General features: G+C 47.4%; 7 protein-coding genes across 7 annotated transcripts; 5 read left to right on the forward strand and 2 right to left on the reverse strand.

Annotated features, from left to right (window-relative positions):
- Positions 1-2,736: 2,736 nt before the first annotated feature.
- H6S33_004862 (uncharacterized protein) lies at positions 2,737-3,957 on the reverse strand (the record flags this gene model as incomplete). Its single annotated transcript, XM_044836228.1, has 4 exons — positions 2,737-3,000; positions 3,094-3,478; positions 3,551-3,790; positions 3,848-3,957. 4 exons carry the CDS (start codon positions 3,955-3,957, stop codon positions 2,737-2,739), a joined length of 999 nt encoding a protein of 332 aa, XP_044690835.1.
- A 936-nt stretch (positions 3,958-4,893) lies between these two features.
- H6S33_004863 (uncharacterized protein) lies at positions 4,894-7,477 on the forward strand (the record flags this gene model as incomplete). The annotated part of the gene is made up of 3 exons (XM_044836229.1): positions 4,894-5,082; positions 5,238-5,901; positions 5,955-7,477. 3 exons carry the CDS (start codon positions 4,894-4,896, stop codon positions 7,475-7,477), a joined length of 2,376 nt encoding a protein of 791 aa, XP_044690836.1.
- A 582-nt stretch (positions 7,478-8,059) lies between these two features.
- On the reverse strand, positions 8,060-9,731 carry H6S33_004864 (uncharacterized protein; the record flags this gene model as incomplete). Its single annotated transcript, XM_044836230.1, has 3 exons — positions 8,060-8,092; positions 8,154-9,609; positions 9,673-9,731. The coding sequence occupies 3 exons, from the start codon at positions 9,729-9,731 to the stop codon at positions 8,060-8,062; spliced, it is 1,548 nt and encodes a 515-aa protein (XP_044690837.1).
- A 1,640-nt stretch (positions 9,732-11,371) lies between these two features.
- Positions 11,372-12,812, forward strand: H6S33_004865 (uncharacterized protein; the record flags this gene model as incomplete). The annotated part of the gene is made up of 4 exons (XM_044836231.1): positions 11,372-11,451; positions 11,521-11,614; positions 11,673-11,888; positions 11,976-12,812. The coding sequence occupies 4 exons, from the start codon at positions 11,372-11,374 to the stop codon at positions 12,810-12,812; spliced, it is 1,227 nt and encodes a 408-aa protein (XP_044690838.1).
- Positions 12,813-13,930: 1,118 nt separating this feature from the next.
- On the forward strand, positions 13,931-16,344 carry H6S33_004866 (uncharacterized protein; the record flags this gene model as incomplete). The annotated part of the gene is made up of 6 exons (XM_044836233.1): positions 13,931-14,311; positions 14,369-14,596; positions 14,662-15,130; positions 15,231-15,406; positions 15,481-15,702; positions 15,754-16,344. The coding sequence occupies 6 exons, from the start codon at positions 13,931-13,933 to the stop codon at positions 16,342-16,344; spliced, it is 2,067 nt and encodes a 688-aa protein (XP_044690839.1).
- A 1,743-nt stretch (positions 16,345-18,087) lies between these two features.
- Positions 18,088-19,495, forward strand: H6S33_004867 (uncharacterized protein; the record flags this gene model as incomplete). Its single annotated transcript, XM_044836234.1, has 2 exons — positions 18,088-18,228; positions 18,287-19,495. 2 exons carry the CDS (start codon positions 18,088-18,090, stop codon positions 19,493-19,495), a joined length of 1,350 nt encoding a protein of 449 aa, XP_044690840.1.
- Positions 19,496-20,236: 741 nt separating this feature from the next.
- Positions 20,237-21,934, forward strand: H6S33_004868 (uncharacterized protein; the record flags this gene model as incomplete). Its single annotated transcript, XM_044836235.1, has 3 exons — positions 20,237-20,286; positions 20,355-21,837; positions 21,902-21,934. The coding sequence occupies 3 exons, from the start codon at positions 20,237-20,239 to the stop codon at positions 21,932-21,934; spliced, it is 1,566 nt and encodes a 521-aa protein (XP_044690841.1).
- Between the last annotated feature and the right edge of the window lie 3,063 nt (positions 21,935-24,997).

Here is a 24,997-nt window from a genome sequence, read left to right on the forward strand (position 1 = left end):
CCCTCTTGCATCAAGCTTCTGGGAATATCATGATTACGAATGATTCAACCCCAGTGCCTTCAAATCAGCCATTTCGATGGCAAAATATCTAATGTGTATTATCCCTTACAGTTTCCGGTAGAATTATTGCGAAAGTCAGAACTAAAAGAGTGGATTTGTTGGTCTGTCCCCGTAGCAAAAAACCTTTTAAGGGCCAATAGGACTATCGGGTCACGGAGAACCCACTTTCGCAATAATTTTACCGGAAACTGTAGACGGTCAGTCTGAATTGTAATCCGAGGCACTTAAACCCTTTATGGCAACGTGATGAATATAACGCCGACGGAGTAAGAGTTGCAGTTTCTGGCATGCGTGATAGGTTGTAACGAAGTTCTAATTCCAAGCGCTGCTTCTATCACGATTACCATAAAGGGTTTGATCATGAGTGCCTCGTTGCAATTCAGACTGACCGTCCAAGGTATAGGTATGTAGTTAGATATGTACCCATTAAAGCTTCCTGTTTTCGGGGACGTAACGCAGTACTGCAGTTCAATATTTCGAAGCCACCAACAATCAGCCAGTTACAGAAATCAGAGGATCCGCTACCAAACGGTATTAGCACCCAAATTAAACTGATACGATCGTTGCAAAAAATGACCTCCGAAGTTGACACACCATATCCCATCCTCGCGCATATCTGGATATTGGCCTCTACTCGTTTACCACGGAAAGAACCAGAAAATACAGTTGCTCAGAGCAAGGATTATTTGTATGGAGTGGCGGTGATCTCTCATACAAATTATCCCTGTCTCTGTCACTTACATTTTCTGGTTCTTTTCGTCATCGTTTTATCGGATAGCGTCGGGCCGGTAGTTCCTGTCATCCGCAACAAACACCTGCAGCTGGCCTCCGTTTCCCCCAGAGGCGTGCGAGTGATGACCAATGATTCAGACCAAGCTTGATAGCGGGTATGTAGGTCTATCCTTTTAACCCCCCCCCAAACTAATCCATGCCGGAGAGAAAGCCGGGGTAGCCTTGCCACCAGATCTTATATTAAAGTTGCCACGAAACATACGTGTGAATAGAGAGTATTTGCCAACAGTCAATTTCATTAATTGTCATTTGAGAATTGACTAGTGCGGGAGGCAAACTTGACAGTTCCCCTCAGTGGCCAAAATCGATCTGGTTAACGGCCTGACAGAAAATTAAACAGTTTATCACGCTACCTGTAAAATATAGCGGCAGGACATAGAATTCACACGCCGCTGCACTAGATGCCCCATGATAGCAATTACTATGGTGCCAAAACTGTGTATTTAATATCCTCTTGGTTGTATATTACAGTACAAACGCATCCCCAATTAAGCGGCGCCTTCCCACTAAAATCTAAATTTGACAGCTCCGGTTCCTACCTTTAGAACCTACATTTCGTCGACGATCGAAATTGACAGTTGGCAAATACTCTCTAATGTTGACGAGTGGCCAAAAAAGGTGATAGCCGCTATAGCGCTAGCGCTTGAGGACCGAGTGATGGCACATGGTGCGGAGTACGATACTGTTAGGAATGGGTGTGCATATCTGGCAGCTGCTCGGGAGGACGTTCTTGGTCGGTTTAGGTTTGCGTTTTTGTCGGTTTCGTCGGTGTTCGTTGCCCCTGGATTTGACATTCTGGTCGAGCTGTATATTCTATCATTACTTCTTTTGTTTTCAAGGCACATATGAGCGTTTTAATTAATATTAACCTCCTATTGGTATTTTATATGCTGCTATCGTCAATTTATTACTCTCTGTGAATTGACCTGTACATAACACCCACTTCCGGGAGTTCCAGTTTCCCTCTTGGGACAACGATCGGCAGGCCCAAAACGCCATGAGGCTCCTTGCTTACAGCGCCAGGGATAGTTACATAGATTCACCTGTACATCTTGGAACACCCCCCCTCGAGGGCTTAGGTCAAGCGGTGAAATATCGCTGGGCGCCAAGTGTTGGAATTGTATATTATGAGGTCTCCCCCGCTCCCTCTTGAATCTCCAGCTCTCTTTGCCTTTGTAAGTCTACCCCCAACATTTGGCTTTCCACCACCGACTCTTGCTCGAATATCTGCTAACCCCCTCACAGTGGCTTAGATCAAGTGTAGTATCTGTTCTTTTCAGTTTAATCTCTGAAACGGTTCTATGGAACCATTTATTGATTATACTTATTTTTGTTTGCCGCGGGACCATGGCTCTGTGCTTGCACATCGATGGTCCCACTGTGTCACTGGTATTACACTGCCTCCAGTTGACGCGAATGAGCTTTTTCCGTTCTTTTTTTTCATTGTCTTTTGGCCGCTGGCGAAGAGTCGAGGAAAAAACAAGATTCTTCATTGCTTATTCCGTTTTGTTTTCCTTTTTGTTTTTCTTTTGTGTGTTGCGTTCTGTGAGATTAATAGTATTAATTTATTACGTGAATCAAAGACTTCTATTGAGAATCCATCTTGTCGGTGTCGGTCGCGTGCTTTGGTTACAATCTTCTCTCGTTTCGTAACAGCCAAACCAACTTTTTCTTCCGAGGACATGAACATACATCATCGTGGCGTGAGAATTGAAGCCCTTCTTCCCATTTGACAATTGATGTTACATCATTTGCCAATGTGAACAGGTCTTGCTGCCGAGCAAATCTCACTCATGCCCCATCAAATATATCGTCCCATTCCATTATTACGCACCCCGCCATTCAATTACAATTACAACTACAACTAACCACTACAACTAACCACTACATATACTCATAGCACAACGCCTGTCCCCTGATATCCATCAGCTCCCTCACCCTTTCACTCGGTATGACGCCATGCACATCCATCACATCGTCCAGACTGATGCCCACCCAGTGCCCGTCCTCCGCAAAGCTCGGCACCCCGCCCGTCACCTCCCCTAACCTGCGTTGCAAATCCCTCTCCTGCCACTGCCACCACACCCGGTCTAGGAACGTGTGGTGCAAATAAAACAACGGATCCCCCGGGCTCGACACCGCATTATCCTACACCCCATCCCATCTCAGCACACACCCACCTCCCAGCATCAAGAAATATAACGGAGAGAGAGAGGGAGAGAGGGAGAGAGATCAACTCACCATCACGCCACCCACACCGCGGTGCCCCGCCGTATGCGGATTCGTCTCGATGCACGGCCACGCGCGCTGGAAGTCTGGCTGCGACAGACACTCGTCGATCGCGTCCTGCCCGATGTAGCTGCTGACATTGTCATCGATCGCGCGGCTGATGCAGTGCTCCTCGTATGCGTAGCCAGGGCCCTGGTGCAGCCGGTAGTCCGCAAACGGGCCTTCCCTCTCTCTCCCGTCAGCACGCCGCAATTGCAAAACTAACCAAGGGCGGAATAGAATAGAACCATCACGGATACACCGCTCCTCGCCCTCCCCGCCGCCGCCGAAGCCTTCCCGCGCGTCAAAGATCCCAGCGCCCGAGAACCGCCCTGCGTCGCGCGGTTCGTCCCAATACCTGAGCTTGCCAGTCAGTGCCCCATACCTCATTATATCAGGTACTTGATACTTGGTTAGAGCGGGTACTCACGGTTGCGCCCCATCATAGCCACACTCCTCCCTTAGCAGGCGCTCATGCGCGCGCATGTATAGGCGGTGCCACGGCAGGAACCACGCCGTGTTGTGGATCCACCCCGCCTGGTGCTGGTGGGCGCCGAGGAGGTCGTCGTATCTACTCACTGCGCCCTCGGCGCCAGTCTGTGCGGGCCGCGACATAAGGCAGCGTTCGGCGTCGAGGTAGCTTAGGCGCTCGCGGGTGCTGAGGGTGTGCCTGTTGTATGTTAGTACCGGTGGTGGTGGGGGAGAAGGAAGAGTGGGGGAGAGAGACCAGGCGCGGCGTTGGATGGGTGACGAGCAGGATTGGCGCTTGGTGTGCGGGAGGGAGTCGGTGAAGGTTAGGGTGATGAGGAGCAGGAGGAGGGGCGTGAGGTAGCGCATGGTGTTGGTTGGTAGACTGTGTTTTTATGGATATCTATATATTTGTTCTGGGTTTATGATACCTGGGCGGATTGATAGATGAAGCATCTTTTGTACTTATAGAGAAACTCCCCCAACTGTTTCCGGGCTGTAGAGGGCATCGTGAAGGTGCCGAATCCAATCTACACAAAGAAGATGAAGAAACTACCACAAGTCCTACGTCCTCCGCATCGTACTATGGTCTCCGGCTGGAAGCGTCATGGGAGAGAAAAGAATGTTTATAGAAGGTTTATAGCTAGACGGGTCTATATATAGACAACCGGAGACGTAGGTATGCCGTGACTGACTGGTTGTAGAGTGGTATGAACAATGCTAAGGAACCCGAACCCGCATCCATCGGTTCAGCTGTGGTGAGTGAGACAGCTGCTTCCGGCATACATGTAGCTATATGCAGAATAACCCCTTGCGTATATTGGGGGGTCAACTGCTTTCGTCTAAGAATATAATTGCATGTATGTATGCTTAATCAACTGATTGTTCTCGCTCGAGGGGCATTGATGAATGGGATTGATCTGCCATGAGTGTCACCGAGTGAGTCATGATATGTCACTCGTAGTATTTTAACCTGTGGGACATCCGCTATCCGAGCGGTTCGTGATATTTAGTTAGTTAAGGGATTACCCAACTGTTTCGCCTGAGGATATGTATATCTAATTTCCTCCATCTCACAGAAACCCTGACGAACAAGCCCAAGCCCAAGCCTTGGCCAAACCCATGAAAGCACATTAGTCATTTCCATGTAAGTATCTCTTTGTTCCAAACAAAGGCCGTCTCCTCCATGAAACACCACCACCACAAAGGAGGTCCCCCAACGAAACAAAGACCTCCGCCCATCATTAAAGCCGTTTTCCCCATCCAAAAAAGCAGAAGCAATAGTTTTGCGGGAAAAAAAAACCAATGTCGGCCATTTCACCACCCTTCACGCGCCGAAAGCACGTTCCCAGCCACTGCAAGCGCTGCGGCTGTTTCGAGTTCTTGGATGCCCGCCACACGCGCATGCGCAGCGGGGAGTACTCGGGGGAGGAGGTCTGTCTTGCGTGTCCGCACCGGGCGCGGCAGCATGTCTGGAACATGATTGAGGAGAAGGTAAATATGACACAATATGCTCGTACGATAGTTTACTGGCCAGCTAGTTAGCTCCATAGTTTAGTTTGGCTACGTGGGGAATCAAAGTTGCGTAGGTGGTGTTTGTGGCGTGCGTTTTGGTTTGGTTTAATTTGGTTAATGCGTGTGTGGTTTAGATAGATTATTCCCCGCCGAGAAACCCGGGTTCGCCGATATTCAAGAAGTATGAGTTTGATGAGCAGGACCAGAATTCGTCGCCAATGTGGAAGTATAGTGCTAGGAAGGCGCAGCAGCGTGCTTTGGCAGAGGTGAAGGTGCGGGTGATACCGCTGAGTCCGATACTGCCAATGAGTCCGGCGTTGCTCTCGACGTACAGGCTAGAGAAGAAGCGAGAGGATCTGAAAGAGGAGGGGGTGCTTGAGGAGGAGGAAGAGGAAGAAGAGGTTTTTGAAGATGAGGAGATTGATCTCGATATCTCCAAACTTTGCTCGTCCCCTCCACCTATTCTTTCGCCTGAACTTGTCATTCCGCCACCCATTGGAGGACGGGTCACGCTAGAAAAGTTGTACAGGTACATGGTGGAGCGAAGCAACTATACCGACCGTCTTCAGCAACAGATACTAAAGCGAATCGAAGAGAACAAGATACTATTAAAGAGTCTTTCTTCGGATTCTTCGTCGGCCAAGGAGGAGATGAAAAGGGTAAAGGAGATGGTAGATGAGATTGCAGGTAACTATTGGAGCGAGAGGCCGGATAAGAGGCCGAAGGGAGTTGTGAAGCCGGAATCGAGGAGGGGCGTTCGTGAAACAGGTATTATGGGGGCGAATGTGGGGATCAAGAGTAAGTTGCTCCGTAACCCTTTTTTACCGGCGGTATTAATTGTACGTTAATAGGTCCCCAAAGAGCGAGAGCAAGCCCAAATCGACAAGATTCAAGACCAGTAGTGGGAGGTGATTCGGAAGCGATTGCAACCCAATCATCAGAGGAGATAAGAACTGTTCATAACGGAATCGGGCCTATAAGTGGAGAACATGAATTATTTGTTTCCTCACCAGAAAGAGGTATAAGCGCTACAAAAATTCCATTGAAGAGTGGAGGTTTCAAGGTCATTTCGTCTCCTGTGGTGGGAAGTGGGTATGAAATGGAAGAGACGGATGAGGAAGAGGAAGGTTTTATCGATGAAGAGGCTGAGGAGGAAACTGATGAAGATGGGGATGAGAGGACGGTGGAGGACCAAGAATATGAAAGTGAAGAGATGGAATTCGACCGGGATGAAGAGGAAGAATACGAAGAAGATGAGGAGGGGGGAAATGAGGGGAAAGATGGTTGTGAAATAGATGAGCATAGCCTGGAGGAGAGGGAAGAGGAAGAAGAGGCGGAGGGGGAAGAGGAGGAGGGGGGAGAAGAAGAAGAAGAAGAAGAAGAAGAAGAGGTAGAGCTCGAGGAGGAGGATGAATATATAGATCCTAATCAGATATACCTAAATCGCTATCAGAATCGTCCATTGGTACAGCTTTACAGCGGCCTTCTTCCACTAATGACCCCCATTAAGGAAGAAACTCAATACTCATCACCACACCGGTCTTTTTCCTCCCCCACAAAAACAATAATATCCAGACAGCAGATGGTTTCTAACCGAGGGAAGGTCGCTCCCGAGGTAACTTATTCCCAAATGCTCCCCAATGAAATAAACAGGCCTCAAGGATTCAGCCCTCTTCGGCAACGGCATGATTTTGCGGATATTGAAGAGGGGGAGGAAGAAGAAGAAGAGCAGGTTGATGATAAAAACAATGGAGATAGAGGTCAACGTGGATATGAAGATGAATTTAAGGAGGAGGACTCATTTTTCGAAGATAAACATTATTCCTCTTCTTCTATCCATCCATCTTCTTCATCCCAGAGCCCGGATGCGCCAAATAATAAAAGACGATTGGAGAATGATGTTTCGAAGAGCAAGAAAGCTCAAGCCATTGGAACGGAACCTAGATCATCCAAAAGACAACGCCTTAGAAACGAGCAAGAAAACATCGATGATGCGTCAAGATCAACCAAGTATGTAGAAATTACCACGCCTTCAATCGACAACGGCACAAAACCAAATAATGGATCTAACGTTTCCCAAGGATCGTATAGCTCAAGTTATATACTGATCTCTTCGTCGCCATGTGAATCCCTCAGCGGCCGGCCCATTTCGGACGAGCTCCAGAGTCGAGCTATCGCAGACAAAAGCCCGGGAGTCCCAGGACTTTTGTTCGTCAATACCAAGACCCGAAATGGTCGGTTATCGGGTGATTCTGGCAACAGTGGGCAAGGGGTGGCTATAGGCGAGTCACAGTTACTAGTGGAAGGCGCCAGACGTAAGAAGATAAAGAAGAAAAGCAAGAGGAGGAAGAGAGCTAAAGCAAATATGATCTAAGAGGAGGGGAAATTATCGCGGGAGAGACTTAATTTAGGCAAGCTAGATAGAAGAAAGCGAAGTTTACTTGTATAATACTGTGGTTGGGATGAGTAAACAAATCCGACGCCATCTAAATGTATTATTACATGTACGTATATGTACATGATGTACTAGTGCGTATAATACATGTGCATGGCTCTCCTAGAATAATTTCCGTTGAGACTTGCGGTATGGTGTCCTTGACTCATGTGGCATCACTCGCATGCTTGGCAGCTAGGTCTGTCTAAATAAGGTTTAATAGTCTTCATACATGCACTAGCTTAGAAACATAAAGCCAACGTCTCAACGACTTGCTTCCCCTCTTTCGTTTCTACCATAACCTGTCCTCTTGCCACAATGGACCATCTAGAATCGCATTAGGTAGTTCTTGTTAAATCTCTAACATAATCCTCGAGAAAGATGGCTGTATCACGTCTGTATGCGTGATGGTGGTAGCCTAATCGGACAGAGAGGGTCCATTCAGGGAAAAATCACTCAAGGGAGAAAGCAATGGAAAAGGCCGCAAATGAGAAGAAAAAAATTCCCAAATCCTGTTGGTAATCACACGGTTATCTCCTCCAACTTTCCCAGTATCTAGGACCAATGGTTAGCTTGATATATACTAATAAGCCGAAATAACTTTTAGAACACTTACCCGCTCAATATATCCAACTCCAACCGATATCCCCTCTTCGTCCATAAGATCAAAATCATTACCATCGTCATCGTCTAGGCACTTCAAGCATGATATCGTCACATCCGCATATCGGTTCCCTAAGGTTTTCGGCACTAGCTCTCGAGCCATATTGACAAGCATCTCTTTCACTTCCCTTCCAGGCCTCTTATCCAGGGATTGAAAATCCTCTGGCCTCCGGGGGGTTCCATAGTCGTCATACAATACAAAGGATTTCCAGAGTGCAATTTCTAATAGGCAAACACCTAGACTATAAATATCATGTTGCATTTTATATACCTCATCCGGAAACTCTCCTTGACGTTCTGGATGCCGGTATAGGTTCCTTTCCCACGCCGAGTCTCCCATCATTGTGGTATGTGTAGCAGCTGCGGAGCGGAACTTCTGGAACCCAACCAGAAACGGGAATCCAACCTCGTTGATGAAGGTTTGATCGTTTGGTTGTCCACGAGACTCGAAAATAACTATTGTTTCTGGCCTGAAGTTCTTGTGCACGAAGTTGCTTGAATGAACAAACGAGACCGTTCTTGCAAGGCGTTTCGCAAGTTGTATCCGCACGTTGATAGGATCATTCCGATGATCCGGTGAAACCAAAATATCACGTAAGGACCGAGGGTTAGTCAAGTTCTCGGGTACCTTAAATACCATTTCAATTTTGCTGAGCGTTCCTTTACCGTCTTTGACATTCACAATCCCAGCGCAGACGGGGATTCCGAAAGTCATAGGATCCACTAGTCGGAGGACTTGAACGAGCTCACGGATATCTTTGATCGTACGCCGTGCGGTCGGGTCGCGCCCGCTGCAGGGGATGGAGTCAATGAGAAGTTGACGGCCGTTGTAAGTACCAGGAACCCGGTGAATTTGAACAGCGCTGTACCGGACGACCTTTCTAAGTTCAGGGTTCCAGAAATTATTATCAGCGTGGTAAACCACTGATTCCTTCGTTGGAGGCTTTGCTGAGCTGAATGCCCGCATCATGTTCTGCACCGTTGATATCGCAACATTTTCTTCCGCAGGCGCATCATTAATCCTCTGTTCGACAACTGGGTCCTCTGTTTTCGTAAGATGAAAGATTAACGGCTGAATCAGATCCTGCCATTCCACCAACTCGGAGATGGCTTCTTGGAGAGACTTCTGCACCATGAGGGCAAACTTGGCCCGCCGGAAAACTCGTTTGACATGGACAGCGATGCCCTCGATCTTGAGCCCAATTTGCTTGAGCTTGTTGGATAGCACGCTTACAAGCTTTTCGAAGTGGAGCCGGTGGCGCTCCTCGACACGATCCTGGACCTTGGCGAAGAACTCAATTTGCAGCCGCAAATTTGTCCAGTGAGCTTCGAACTTGACGATGAGGTCTCCGAGTTCGGTTTCGTAGTTTTGGTAGTTTTGGTACTTCCGAACTAAAGACTGGCCATATCTGCGAGACATATTCGTCAGCTACGCACACTCACATAAATTCATCGAACACAGTTCCACGAACTTAATGCAGAGTTCCACAATGCCGGGCACAGCGAGTGCGACTCCGAGAGCTTCTGCCATTATGTCCTTGAAAGGTCCTAAGGTCTCTTGAATATCCTGGGGAAGCGCATGCCTGCTGGTATTAGTCCGGAAGGGTGGTTGTCGGGGAAAGCGGGGTTTCACAAGGCTACCATGATTGGGCTGCGCGCGTAGCACAAGGATAATTCTAAACAGGGGATCTGACTACCATTTTGAGATATCGATATACGCAGCGCTAGCCTTTGATACAGCCCAGCTACCCCACAATTACTTTGGATCTAACTAATGACGATTGATTCGAGTATGGTACATAGGTGTATACTTGAGAGCAACTAAAGCGGTATTTACTTACGGAACCTAGTTGGCGGATCAGACAAAGGGTTTGATAACAGCATAAGAGCATACATATACAAGCGGAGTGCGGCCTCCGGCCGCCCAAATGTAGTGAGGAAATGAACCTAGGTGCGGGCGGTACTGCGCTGCGATAGTAATTTCTTAGATTATTGCTGTCATTCTGGATTATTGGGTCAACCAAACGTACAGGCACGCACTAAACCTCATCTCCATCTCTCCTCATAGGTAATCTGTGATAAATTAGCTCTAGCATGCACTCTAAGTCATTCAATGAGTAGCTTTAGTATGTACATGTAGTTCATGATAAAATGCTATCAGGGAAATTCGACTTTGATATATAAAAATATAGCTGTAGTTCTGTCAGTGTTTGTTCTTTTATATCTATCAATTGCAATAGCTACACGCCTTTTAATATAATGCCAGCTAGTTCCCTTCCATCTCGGGAGTAGTTCTTTGTCTAATGATATTCAACCAATATTAGAAATAGTACGCAACCAATAGAAAACGTTCCTGGTGACAATGAGGAAGACTATATAGCTTAGACATAGCTACATGTAGGCATTAGTTAAATGCTTCAACGCTTGAGAACTCTACATATTTCGGTAATGGCTCTGGGAATTTGATTCGACGGACCTATTACCGGACCAATTATCTGAAGAATTTACACATCACCTATTATACATACTGACCTGAACAATATTATTATAAGGGTACTGGTCAAGATTCAAAGAAAACCTCAGCTGACTCATTCCGGATATTGATAAAACCCCCAGTTAGAGATGTTTAGCCCGTTCACTCACTGTGAGGAGTCCGAACTCAAGCTTTCCATGAATTCTGCCAAATTACGGTTCTTGATGTATATAACTATAGGAATTGAGGGAAATAATATTTACAAATTGGGTATCAACTATTTTGCGAGTCTTTGTAGCAATGGCTATCTCTAACAATGTCAACTTTCATAGATAGGTATGATAGATTTGGTCGCGTAAGGGCTCGTTTGAGGAAATAAGGTATATTTATCACTGCCATTAGTGAACTTTGCTAGCGGATCTGACCAAAAACCATCTTCGAAATATCTGAGGCTGATCTCTGCTTTTCAGCCAATCATCGGCGGAGAAACCCTTGCACGGCAATCAATTTGGCGAGTTTCTGCAAGGCTGCAAAGCTTAAGGTGAACGCCACTAATTAGCCCTGCCCAAGAGACCGAGAGTGTGGCCCAACCCACGAGGTTTCAACACGTAGCTGCACTTTATTTACGTAACTAAGTCGGTCTTTGGGGTGAAATCTCGAAGCCCCCGGCCACCGAAAAATTGATCATATAATTTACCATGTCGTCAAACTGGAAGCTTCAGACTATTTTCGATGGCGATCGAGGTGTTAATCATGGCTTGAAAAAGTGGAAGACAAGGCGCGCCATAGGCACTGGTGCATACGGTTCTGTGTGTCTGCAAGAATTAACATGGCGTGGGCCGACCAGTTTTAGGGCCGTTAAAACTATCCAGAAGAGTACTACCAATCGCGCATCCAGGAAGTATTTGACTGAAGTTGAGGTATTGTCGAGAGTCGCGCATGTAAGTTATTTCCAGCATTCAGACCGGTGAATATTGGAGGCTAACTCTCTAATCAAAGCGAGATTACCTATTTGTGAAGTTTTTGGGGTGGTATGAAGATAAAACCTTTATATATATCGCAATGGAGTTCATCAAGGATGGAGATCTGAGTAATTATATTCAAAATTATCAACCGGAGGTTAAAGGCTATGCTAAGGAAATCACAAAACAACTCCTAACAGGACTAGAAGTCCTCCATTCACTGAATATATGCCACCGAGATTCAAAGCCAAAGGTATCCCCCTCTCTCTTGCCGGCTATCACTATCAGTGCTGGTACCTTCATTATAACCTAATTACTAAACCATGAGTATCATGTGTAGAATATTCTCATCGCTTCCTGTAATCCTCTGCATGTCAAAATTGCAGACTTTGGCATCGCGAAAATTGAGATGGATACCGTTCTCCGGACCCATATTGGGACACATGGCTATTTCGCTCCTGAGATAATGCCAATGATACGGTATGAAATCAAAGGCTTTAAACCAAGTACTCAGTATACCAATGCCGTCGATATGTGGGCTGTTGGAGTCCTGCTGCACGAGATGCTTACCTCTGAAATTCCTTTTCTGCTCCGTGGTAATGATAATACTTCGGGGAGCACCACGTGCAGCGGAGTGGTGGGGGGGAATATGATGCATGGAAAAGAGCTGGATTTTCGTTTGTTAAAAGAGTTCTGTGCTGGAAGGGAGGATCTTCCGTTAGGTTTGCTAGAGTCTGGCAATAATACGGAGGTTTCCAAACTATTGAGATCTCTGATTACACCAAACCCGAACCACAGAATATCTGCAGTATTGGCATTGAGAAATGAATGGATTGAATCTTCGAGACCTAATGTTGAAGGGGTATCGGAACCGGATCCGCTACCACCACTAAGTATGGACCCGAAGTGGGCGCCAAGGCAGGTCGAGGCGCAGTACTATGATTACCTGGATTGTTTGTGGATGATTCTGGGAATCATATGGGCAGGGGTCCTGTATTGTAATTGTGTGTGGAAGAGACTGGTAACCACATATCGGGAGTATTGGGGGTTTATAGTTTCAAGGGTGGGAAGTATGTTGGTCCCAGTGTTGCTCTCGCGGTTGCTCGCGATCGATCCTGCAGTGGGACGGATCCCGCAGCAGCTGGGTGATATGTGGAGGGAGAAGGAGAGGGGATAAGCGCCAAATCCGTGGTGGCTTTTAATGTGCGGGGTTATATCTCATTTGATAAGTATCTCTACGGTATATTTCATCTTGTTGTCTAACCGGGCAAGAAGTAAGATTTATACAAGCCCAGAATAATGGTTTTCTGTTCTTTTGAATTTTGTAAATACGTTATATGTACATTACATTCTTTCTTTACGGTCAATGCGGGTATTTTCCTAGCCTGTTTATAGGCTTAGATAAGCCTGATATTAGCATTATTCGAGATTAAGACTTTATTGAATTTTCAGTCTCTTACAAGCCTATGATTCTACTAAAACTTAATAATACAAATGCTTATGATATCTGATAAGGCTTAATTATAATTTGACATTATATACACCGATGGCTGCCTCGCCTGTACGCCTACTTACATTTCGTTGAATTAGGTGAATTTGGTGCTGTATTTGATCCTGTATTACCTGATTGATTACTTGATAGATTTGGAGCTTGGTTCGGTGTTTAGCTACGTACCTGCTTGATTCGATGCTTGATTCGCTGATTAGCCCATGTTTCGATGATAATTCTGATACTGGGGGTTTGGGGGGGGGGGGGGGGGGGGTAGATGGTACGGGGGTACTGGTTGATGGTCCGGAGGTGGTACAGGTGAGCGAGTGGGTGCAGACGGCGCAGACGGCTTGATATTCACTAAGTGCCTAACCTAACCCATAGAAACTTTAATTTCTTAGCTATTCGGAAACCCTACTCCTAGAAAAAGGCTTATTAAAGCCTGATATATGCGTAATCCTGAGCAACATATGTATAAGTATGTGGTCACGAATACACCCAAATCAGGCCAATTTTGGGCTTATTTGAATATAAGACTAAAATAAGGCTTTGCTTTTGCAAATCACCCTTATAGAAATACCCGTTCCGACCCTAAGGCCCCCAGAGCTTTGGGCTGATGTTAAGCCTCAAGCCACATATCACTGCTGCATGGCCCAATCACAAACATATGAGACCCCGCTCAGGCGTCTACATCAGCTCTGACCTCTAGCCCGAAACTCGAGAACTCACCAACAATATATTCAAATCTTGGGTCCGTCGGTAGAGGCACTTTCAGAGGAACAGCACCCGCCTGATTTTATTCATCCATGTCCTCCGAGTACTTCTCTAGCTGGCGGCCGCGGCCTATAGACCGCGAAGCAGGACCAGGGACAGTACACGTTTTGCCCAAGCCAGGGCCGCAAGGGAAGGATCTCAACAACTTACCCCGGTCCTATAGACTTCCTGCCGAAGGGTGTCAGGCCGGTCAATCATGGCACTCCCGGAACCTACCCCTTGATGACATATCTGGGTGTACTGTGACACATTTTGGTAATTCACAAGTAATAAGTTCCACCGAATTACAAGAATCAGATGATGGAGCCCATAAAAGAATTATCAAAAGATATTATACTCTGGATTATCGGTGCAGAGAGATTTATATCCCGAGCGATATTATACACGAGATCAAAGCAATTTTGAAGGCAGATGTATGTTTTTCTCTCTCTAGCTTGCAATTGAACTTGGCCTCTAAACGAGAATTTCAGCGAATGGACCTTTTTCAGAGGTTTCTGGGATGGTATACATGTGAAGGGCACACTTTCCAATTCTACTCGGTGTATTTCGCGATGGAATACTTTGAGAACGGACACCTTGGCCAATTCATGGGCGCTACGTGGCTAAAGATAAACGCAAGATCAATCACAGAACAACTGTTAAAAGGATTATCTGTGCTCCACTCCCGAGAAATATTCCACCCAAATATGGAACCTAAAGTATTTACACCCATTTCGTTTCTGCATCAATTTCAATCCCAATGTATTTAGTAACCGTAAAACAGCACGTGCTCATCGCGTCATGGGATCCGATCCGTGTCAAGATAGGAGGCCTCGAACGGTCGATATTCAAACAGGAATACGTTTTGGGTCAGAATCTTGAATGGCTTTGTTACCAGATCCCAGAGATCGAGTTATTCGCATCGGTGGGTTCGAAGGCGAAGTATTCTCGGAATCTCGATGCTATGGACATGTGGACACTTGGATGTCTTTTATACGAAATGCTTTTTTCCAAACCTCCATGCTGTTGCGGTGTTCTTCAAAGTTGCAAATGCATGGGATTGTCAACTGAAAGATCGATTAGTTTTCCATGGAGTTTTGATGATTGTGGTTTGAGAAATATTGACTTCCCAATAGACCTATTGAGAGATAGTTCTGTGGAGGAGATCAAGCAGAACCATGGAGATTTTAGAATTCATGAAGTCGTTGTTAACGTTCAGTACGGATTCAAGAATAACAACAGAGGAGGCATTGGTGAGCACGTGGATATCTGGATTCAAGAGAAGACAATGTTACTCGGACTTCAAACTCCCCACTAAGCTCGATGACAACAATATCATCCATACTCGTACAGAGTGGTCACCACAGGCTAAGTGGATCCAGGGAGCGCGGATTGGAAGCGGTGGATACGGTACTGTCTGGCTTCAAAGGTCCCCGTGTGGTAGCCACGAAAGGGCTGTCAAAGTCTTTCAAAATAAATACGATGGGTCTAACTTGAGGGAGATAGAAATATTGACGATGGTATCAAGTGTAAGTATTCTCCCTTTAGATTTGAAGTTATATAATTTTGGGTAGTTCGGAAGGGGCTAAGGCAGGAGGCACAGCGAGATCTACAACCCTATTTTGTAAAGTTTCTGGGATGGTATGAAGAGTTGAATTCAACATATATCGCAATGGAATACATCAAGGATGGAGACCTTAGCAAAGACATCGGTACTCCATGGCTCGCAGAGGCGGGGAACACAAAAGAAATCACAAAACAACTCTTGGAAGGACTTTCTGCGCTCCACTCGCTAAAGATTTGCCACCGAGATATAAAGCCACCAGTATTGTTCTAGTTTCAGCTATTATCAAGGTCGCTGCTGATATATAAGTAGAATGTGCTCATCGCTTCCCGACGTCCGGTCCGTGTCAAAATCGCAGACTTTGGGTTCTCGAAACACCAAACCGGCACCGTTCTCCGAACGGCCGACGGAACCGAGTTCTACTCCGGCACCGCTCTCCGAACGGCCGGCGGAACCGAGGGCTACTCTGCCCCAGAGACGATGGGCTATACACGGGAAGAAATCAAAGGCTTAGAGCAGTGTGATGTGTATACCGAAGCTGCCGATATGTGGTCCCTCGGGTGCCTCCTATATGTGATGCTGACTTCCGAGCTTCCGTTCTTTCGTCGCATCTCCCTTGATGACTCAACGGAGAGTGGAATTATTGTGTCGACCCTCAAACATGAGCCGGACGTGAAGTTGCTGATTGCATTCTGTAATGGAAGGAACGAGATTTTGATGGAATTGTTAGAGAAATTTGACTTGGAGGAGTGGGCGGTTGAACTTTTGCAAGAACTACTGGTGCCGCATCCGGAGGAGAGGATACCTGCGGAGCGTGCTTTAACAAGTCGCTGTTTCCAGATATCACCTAGGGGCAGTGATTCGTATTCTTGGGGGAATGGATCAGAAGATCTTGAATTTTGAAAAGTCTACCTCAACTAGTCAGCTATCAGATGTGAATTAAAAGATATCATATTTCCATTTATCCGTGTAATTTCCTGTGCATTCAAATCACGATCCTATCATTTGGCCTCCCCAAATACTTTATTAATTTGTCTGCGCATATATAACGTCAGAAGCGGTCTCCCATACCGGTAGTGAAGCTCCCTGAAGTTGCAACAAGCGGACTCTAGGGAATTAAAGCCTATAGCTTAGGGATCGATATTTCGCTAAGAACATCACCATAAGGCGAAAGAAAAAATAGTTTGAGATCAGTTATGCTTCAAAAGAAGCCGTAGAAATTGATCTCAGTAACATTTTTGTTCTTTTCTAGTAAAATAATAGGATTTATTATGTTAGCTAGTTCAAGAGTTTCCGCTATCGTAACCGATATTTTGGAATCCGTTATTGCTTTACGACATCCAGTCGTGATACAAGGTTCGGGGTGGTCGATACCGGATGCTGCAGAATCGAATCCCTCTACTCGTATTTTCCTGACGTTTGTGGACGCGACTGATATTGCATGCCATACAAAAATACGCCAAGCTCATGAGTTTGGGTGTATGCAATAATGGCCCAGTCTAAAAACGTCAGGAAGATACTAGTATTGACATGCGTCCCCATATTGGCATCTCGCCGTACTTGGTGGTCAATGATTAAAGTACCGATAAATTAGGGAATCATTGTCTTATCACCACGTGCACGTAACAGAGCCGCATCTTATCCATGTTGCGTCTTAGATCTGCGATTGAGCACTTTACCATGGGGAACCCATCAAGCCTTCAAGTGCCATCGCACATTGGAGAAATTGCCGCACTCAATCTCTCACATTGAATCGTGCGATTTGTTTCTCTTGGCGTTAATAACTTTGTTTCATATCAGAGGAGACAGATCGCGTGTGCCGTTTTTTTGTTTGAGTTGGGTGGAATCAGGCTGTTATTACTACCGGTTGTATTCCTCGATCTCTCGAAGCCAACCGGCCCCCTCGTGATGGAATATTTACATCCATGTAGATATGTAGGTAAACGTACCTGCTTTTATCTGTTCTCTGAACATGCAACATGTTTCAACTGTCGTGAGATTACCTTCTGTCGTGCGCACTGCGCAGAGCTTGGCCTCACGTGCACTATGTAGTCAGATCATTCAGCAAACGAGAGTGATCGGTGGATCGAATGATCGTCGCTGTGAAGACTTGAAGTGCAAGGGGGGCCATGTGCCGGTGACGTCGCATATTGTTTGAGACAAGTGGAGGCGGGGTTACCCGGGATGTCACGGAGTATGGATTGGTCTGGTGGTCTAGGTTTCTCTCTCTCAGGTATGTGTTTCTCAGTTGTTTCCTCCACCTCGAAATCTGTGCTTGTTCACTTGTTCCTGCAGAAGTTTTATCAACACGATCTGCTGATTTGTTGCGAAAGAACCCTCCATTTCCAGTCATACGTGTAATCATTTCCATCTTCACTCTTGTCACCTGCTCACCGTTATTTGTCTCAGCACGTTTACCTCTGATCCCTCTCTCACTTCATTCGTGTCCATTCCCCCATCCTCTCACCCCACTTTATCTATCGTCTACAACCACTATCCTCACCCTCGCCATCTATCCAGCTAACCATCTCTTATTCCGTGGTTTGTTTCTCAGAAGAGCCTTTACTTGAACCAAGACTGGAGTCGCTATTGAAGTATTTCACCTTCATTGATCCACTGCTCTTGGCTAGATAATCTTCCATCGTTATGACTACCACCCCAACTCCACCTGGGCTTGTTCCACCGCCCGTGCCCAACCGCGTTCTGGATGACCCTGATGACTGGGAGTACTTCGGTGAAGGAGCAAACAATGCCCTGTACCGGTATGTGGGAGCGGACACATTCTTTGTTCGTCCATCTCTCCTTCATTTTTCTTCCCCACCCCCGACGTCTAACCTCTGCCTAGAAACCATATCTCCTGCGTCTTCGAAAGCTCTTACCAGGATCGCCTACGACCCAAAAGCTCCACAATCACCTGCACGGGCGCTTTGGCCCATTGATGGGCGAATACCTAATGCGTACTGAGATTATCGCACTCTCGTCGTTCCTGATCCCCGCATTGAACTTACTTCTAACTGCGATCGATGAGGACGAGCAACCCACTGACTGGGCTGGACGCCCTGTTAATCCGCCCAAGAAGAAGAGACGACTTTTGGATGAGAAAGAACCCTGGGGTTTGCTAGTGGAGGACATGAGTTGTGGGAACTACCTTTATCTCTACCCACCAGCTCCCCCGCGCCGCCAGGCGGAAATAGATGATGATGAGGACGAAGATATGGACATGGAGGGTGAAGATGAGGGTGAAATCTGGAAGGACATGGCCATGATTGAGTTTAAACCCAAATGGTTAACCCAATCTCCCAATGCTCCGGCAAATTGGAAATTATGCCGGACCTGCGCTGTGCGCTTTATGCAGTCCCACAAGAACAAGGAGCGCCAGGGGCAAATTGAAGAGGAGCACGAATCTGAAGCCGCAGAATTCTGCCCGCTTGATCTCTCCTCCGGCGATCCTGCACGTATTGAAAAGGCGACCTTTGCAATTGTCAACATGGACAACGCGGTCATGATTGCTGACCCAACGCCGCCTTCCGACGACGATGAGGCCGAAGACTCCTCTCCGCTGCCACCAAACATCAATGAGCAACTTGCAGGGGCACTCTCAAACTCGCTGGTTACTCTCCTTACAAACTTTTTCCGAACATCGCCCGTCATCCCGCTTTTGACACAGTTGCAATCGCGCTTTGGGTCTCGTGGCGTATTCACGTCCGCCACGCTGCAGTTGATGGGCGATAATGAGACGCTGCCGTCCGAGGAGGATTTGAAACGTGCTGGCATGGCAACAGGTGAGATATACGAGAACATCGTTGCGGATGAGGATGATATCTGGACTGCCATGACACTAAGGGACTGTTCATTATTCTTGAAGGTGTGGGTCAGGAAGCGGCGGGGAAGGGGCATGGAGGCAAAGATCGACTGCAAAATAGGTGATTTGGACTTGAAGGGTGGAGAAGGGGGAAGGGCAGTCTACTGGAGAGATGTCGAGAGACGGTTGAGAATGGGTGGTTGGTACACAGGCAAAGGGATACCCCGAAACTGCAGAACTGGCGAGGACTAGGATAACTGGGAAATGGAAATGGAGAGTGACGGTTTGTGACGCGGTTTTTTATTTTTTTGAAGTGTGGATAGAATATGGTGCTTTTGCAAGTATATATTTTTCCCGTTAAGGGAATGCTTTTCTTTTACTCTGTCCTGAAACCACTGAGCTAGTAGCTGGGGGAGGCTTGGAGCCACTGGAATTTTCTATATGTGTTTGATAAAGAAGAATACGGATTCTCTAAATTGAGAGTTTATCTCCCTCATATCCCGAGCTAGATGGCTGTGAACTTGACCGCTTTATATGAAAACTAGATAGTGTGTTTGTATCAATCTCAAGTCGTAAGTTAACACCGAACAAGCTGAAGATTCGCAGCGATCGAGTGATGTTCTATGAAGCGGCGCTTGCGTCCCATTGGCTTTGATTCAGACAGCTCTGGAAGGAAAGCCTAGCGGTTTTGGGAAAAGACTCGCAAGCGCCAAGGCACGCAGCCAATGGGCAGTGCAGCGCCTTCTGTCCAAGTGAAGTGTTCAACGCACGAATAGCTACGTGTAGAGGTAGGCGTATTTGTCGGTACCCGCTTTCTGCGTAAATGTAGCAGCCTTGACGTCTAGGTAAGCGGTAAAGTTGTTGGGGGTTTATTTTAATTGCACCTTCTCTTTTTTTCTTCAGACATCAGATTTACCCCCGTTCTTTTCGAAAACGAGAACCTCCAAAAAACGAACGAGATTAATTTAAAAATATAAAGGCCTAACAGGAATCATGGCAGATTTGGCACTGGGAATACCGGGTCTTGTTGTCCTCTGCATCCAGTAAGTGAGCCTTCTTGCTTCTTCTTCTTCGAATACTACATGTAGCTCGAAGACTCACGCATCCCCAGGGCCGGGCAACGCATCCTCGAAAAGTGCCGTACCTTCAAGAACTACGAAACCGAGCTCGCCGACCTCTCCCTCAACGCAGAGGCGCAATGGCGCCAGCTCGAAGAAAAGATCGAATTCATCGCCATAATCGAGTCTTCCCTCGAGCCCGGCGACCGCGACCACTACGAGCGAGTCATCACAACTCTCAGAGGAAAACTCGACGATATTAGAGCCCGCATCGACAGCATTCCCGAAAAGGCTTCGGGCTTCCTCACGAAGCTCAGGTCGGCCTTTAGAGCCGGAAAGGGCGGGTTTAGGAAGCTAAAGCTCGCGATTAAGGAGTTTATGGAGCTGCACCAGATATTGCTGCCGTCGTTTTATCTGCTGGCGCGCGTGCACGGGAATGAGGTAGAGCAGCGGATTAAGGACGGGCCGGCGAAGAACAGCGCGTCGATATCGACGGTGAAGAGCCTGCGGAAGGCAAGGGCAGACCTGGAGCTGACCGGCGGGGGCGGGAGGTCGGCATCGCCAGGCACGGAGGAGCGCATGAAGCAGACGAAGAAGGATATCAATAACGCGGTGAAATACGGTGGCGCGGACAACACGTACTGGACGGATCGGGGGTCGATCAAGTTCACACCGGTGCAGACGCACGAGTCGCGGGAGACGAACCGAATGGTGCTGATCGACTCGATACCGTGTGATGGCCGGGACCGCGGCGCCGTAAACGTCATAAAGGACCTACAGGGGCTTGCGCTGGTGCTGCAGGCGATTAAAGACCCACTGACGCTTGGGATGCTGTCGTGTGCGGGGATTACCAAGGTGTACGGCAAAGACGGACGGCTGGTGACGAGCTTGGAGATGGTGCTAGAGGTGCCGAAGGAGCTGCGGAACCCAAGGTCCTTCAGAAGCCTGCTGTCCGGCGGCGCAGAGATAGACTTTAGTATCAGTGAGAAAGTCAACTTTGCGAAGCAGCTCGCGCGCACAGTCTCGTTTGTGCACTCTGCAAACTTTGTGCACAAGAACTTCCGGCCCGAGACGATCATCGTATTCGACACGCGCGGGACTGACTACCCGCGCATCGGCACGCCGTTCCTTGTGGGCTTTCAGAAGTTCCGCGTGGCAGTCGGCGGGAATACGGCGAAACTGGGCGACACGAACTGGGAGAAGAACATCTACCGGCACCCGGAGCGACAAGGCGAGTTCCCCGAGGAGGTGTACCGCATGGATCACGATGTGTACAGTCTTGGTGTGTGTCTGCTGGAGATTGCGCTGTGGAAGTCGTTTGTAGTTTATGATGAGGCGGGTGGCAACCCGAGGGCGCACCCAGAGATGGAGAGATTGACGCAGATGAATGGGTGGGATGTGAGGGATGAGTTGGTGAAGATGGCGAAGGAGTTGATCCCACTGAGGTTGGGGAGTATGTTTATGGAGGTCACGGTGGCGTGTCTGCAGGGACTGGGAAGCTCGGAAATGTCGCCAGAGATAAGCTTTATTGAGAATGTGAGTATAGAGATGATAATGAGTGGTGTCTTGAGGGGATTCGAGTGGGCTAACGGTGGTGTAGATCTTGGGCAAGTTAAACCAGATAACGATGTAGAGAGGCAGCGGGGGTGCGGGATGGGGCATGGGGCATGGGGGCATGGGGGCATGGGGAATGGGGAACGGGGAGAGGGAAAATGGTACATTCACTGAACTCGCTGGAAGGGGAGACATATCTTTTCTTTATTTTCGTCTCAGGGTCTCTCATATTTTTTATTTTTTATTCCTGGACCATGGCCTAGTACATTCGCTCACTTAGTACGTTTTCATTGCATGCTTTGTTCTAGTATTAGCCGTCACAAACGGATCTTTACCTAACTGCTTTTTCATCCCATAGTATGATATCCATGAATCAGTTGACCTGCAAGTCCTGCACCTGCATCTGCACGAAATTGGTTCTCGGGGAAGGGATTGATTGCCGAAAAGTACTTCGTGAAGGAAGCCAGCCCCAAGCTGGGAGGAAAGACACACTTCAAGAAATGTAAGGTTAGGAGCGAACCAGGAATTTAGTATAGATTTGGTTATGGAAGAAATGCTTAAGCTCGGTGTATGATTATTGAATGATATGATAATTAGAATAGAAGAAGAAAAGAAAGTAAAATATAAAAGAAATAATTTAGTAGCTGCCAAAGACGAAAGCCAACTAGCTAGCGAGAACACAGTGTTCGCTATGACCTGTCCTTCGACTCCGACCGCGATTTGTGCTTGCATTAAGACTTGTGTAAGTACCCGCAACTGAGTAAGTCAACCTCTTTCGTGACTACATGTAGCTGGTTTGTTGCAAGTACTCTGTATCTGGGGTTTAATTCATCCGGCCACCGTGTGTGTTCATGCCCATGTAGTCTCGATGTAGAGAACTGTTCCCTTATTTCCCGAGTTTATACGGCCGAAACGCGGGAAGAGTGATATAACATGATTCGGCGGACACGCGGTTTCTGCCCGAGAGCCGGTACTGGTCGCTAGTCCCCGTTATTTAGCTCACTGTAGTGGAGTTTGATACCCCGCCGTCGAATTAGCAGATACAGTAGGGGATCCCGGGCACGGCGCGTCAGAAGGTTTAAGTACATACATGTAGTATAGACCCTCTCACACCCCCAGTTGGGCCTTCGCTTGTACTAGCAAGTCTAGGTGAGGCAGGGATCCATCCAAGTAGAGATCACAGCGTCTCACTCGCAGCACGGCCCCTGATAGCAACTCATCCCAGCAGCTCTCTTCGATAGCTCAGGGTTCATCAACATGACTAATCGCATACCCGAGTGAGATTCCATGACCTTGGACGCCTTCTATATTAGGCATAGTACACACTCCACACAGGTAGGGATAAAATAGTTTGGGCTGTACTTTGAAGTAATCTTTGGTAGTATAGTGGTTAGTATACTCGCTTGTCATCTGATGAACCGCGAGTGACCGGGGTTCAATTCCCCGCCAGAGAGTGAAATGAAAGTTGTACCTCTAGTGTGTTAAGCACTAGTGTTCGAGTTTCTTTTTGGGGTTTTCTTTTTGGAGCGTGGAGAGCGGAGGGGAAAGGGTTATTGGGGGTGGCGGTGGGGGTTCAGGTGTTTTTTCCCGGCTGGGGTTTGGACTTGGGGAAGAGAGAGCTTGTGGTTTATAGTATGGGCGGAGTGGCATTGAACTTTTCAGTATTACTCACGCACTAAAGTCGACTGTCGATATAACGATACGTTCGGGACCGCAATCCCTACTTGTTCTTATAAGACGAGTATCGATATAGAAAATGAGCAAGGAAAGATAGTTAAAACAGTATTTCGAGACCATCGATTGCTATCCCAATAACGAGAGTATCACTACATGTATACCCAGTATCACCATATGAAGTATCACCAGAACGAGTGTCAACTGTTTCACTCAATGAAGCCGAATTACCTTAAGAACGTAATATAGAGAAATAGGAATAAAACCGGGGAGGCAGTTACTATTTTATAGTCCGTAGGACTAGGTTTTAGTAGCTTTTCCCCTCTAAGAAATCGTGTAACCTTTCGTACCTAAATCAGATTCCACCCCTCGAGGAGCACACGCTCCACAACGTAATTTTTCTCGGCGTAAATATATCCTCGGTGCCGAGAAAATCTTTTTCATTGATTTGTGTGCCAAGAGGTGAATAATATGTCAGATTACTTACTTCGTCCTCTCCACTGCTGGTTTGTTTCTCTGCTCGAACAACATCCATCATCCCCACACTGTACCATCATCACAGTCCTAACCCACACTCGAGACATCTGTTTCGGGAAGGGCCTATTCAGTTGCTGCGTCTGCAGCCTCTGTCTACCCTCTCCATCTCCGACTTCACCTCCGGCCCCTCCATAGCAACGTCTATGGGCATATTATCCTGCGGGGCCAGGGCTCGAGACCCCACAGTCGTTCCATCGGGTGATGACGCTCGAGACCTTTAGTCTTTCCCGGTCTGCTTGTTTTCACGCCCTCCATCACCTTCGGTGCTCTGTTGGCTGAAGATGAGATGCTTGAAGGCCGGATTCCCTATCGGTATTCCTCTGTCGTGGTATGTATAACAACTCCATCCAGTGATTCAACTCCATCCAGCGATTCAATCCCAAACAGAAGATCAATCTAAAGCATAACTAACCAAATCCTCAGACCCTGCACGGTTCACACCTTGGTTGCTAAGAATCACCCCGGGCCCGCTGCCGGGGTGAGCGGGATCAAGGTTGTGGGGTGCGGGGGAGTTTGTTGTGGAAAATAGATTCCCGGGGGTGTTTGGGGTACAGTTTATCTGCCTGCCCCTTCCCCCCGCTATCTATGATTCTGCTATTTGAAGCCGCCCTCATCGAGCTTTTTGGGTGAGAGAGGTCTTGGGTCCAGCTCTGGAAGAGTGGTATGTATAACAATAATCTAGTGAGACGAAGAGAAGAGAGTACAACTAACCTACCTAAAGCTCCAAATAAGACCTAAACTCCGGCCAATCCCGGGCCCAGGAGGGACTACGGGGGAGAGCGAGATCAAGGATAGGGTCCGGAGGAACTGGTTGGGGAACATTGACCCTGGAGGCGCTGGAGGCCTGGCTTATGCCTGCCCCTCCCTCCGCTGCCTGTTTTGCCCTTTGAAACCGCCCTCAAACGCTTTTTGGGTGTTGGGGAGGTCTTGG

The sequence above is a fragment of the Morchella sextelata genome (assembly GCF_020137385.1).
Source record: "Morchella sextelata strain SCLS chromosome Unknown scls_18, whole genome shotgun sequence".
Lineage (NCBI taxonomy): Eukaryota > Fungi > Ascomycota > Pezizomycetes > Pezizales > Morchellaceae > Morchella > Morchella sextelata.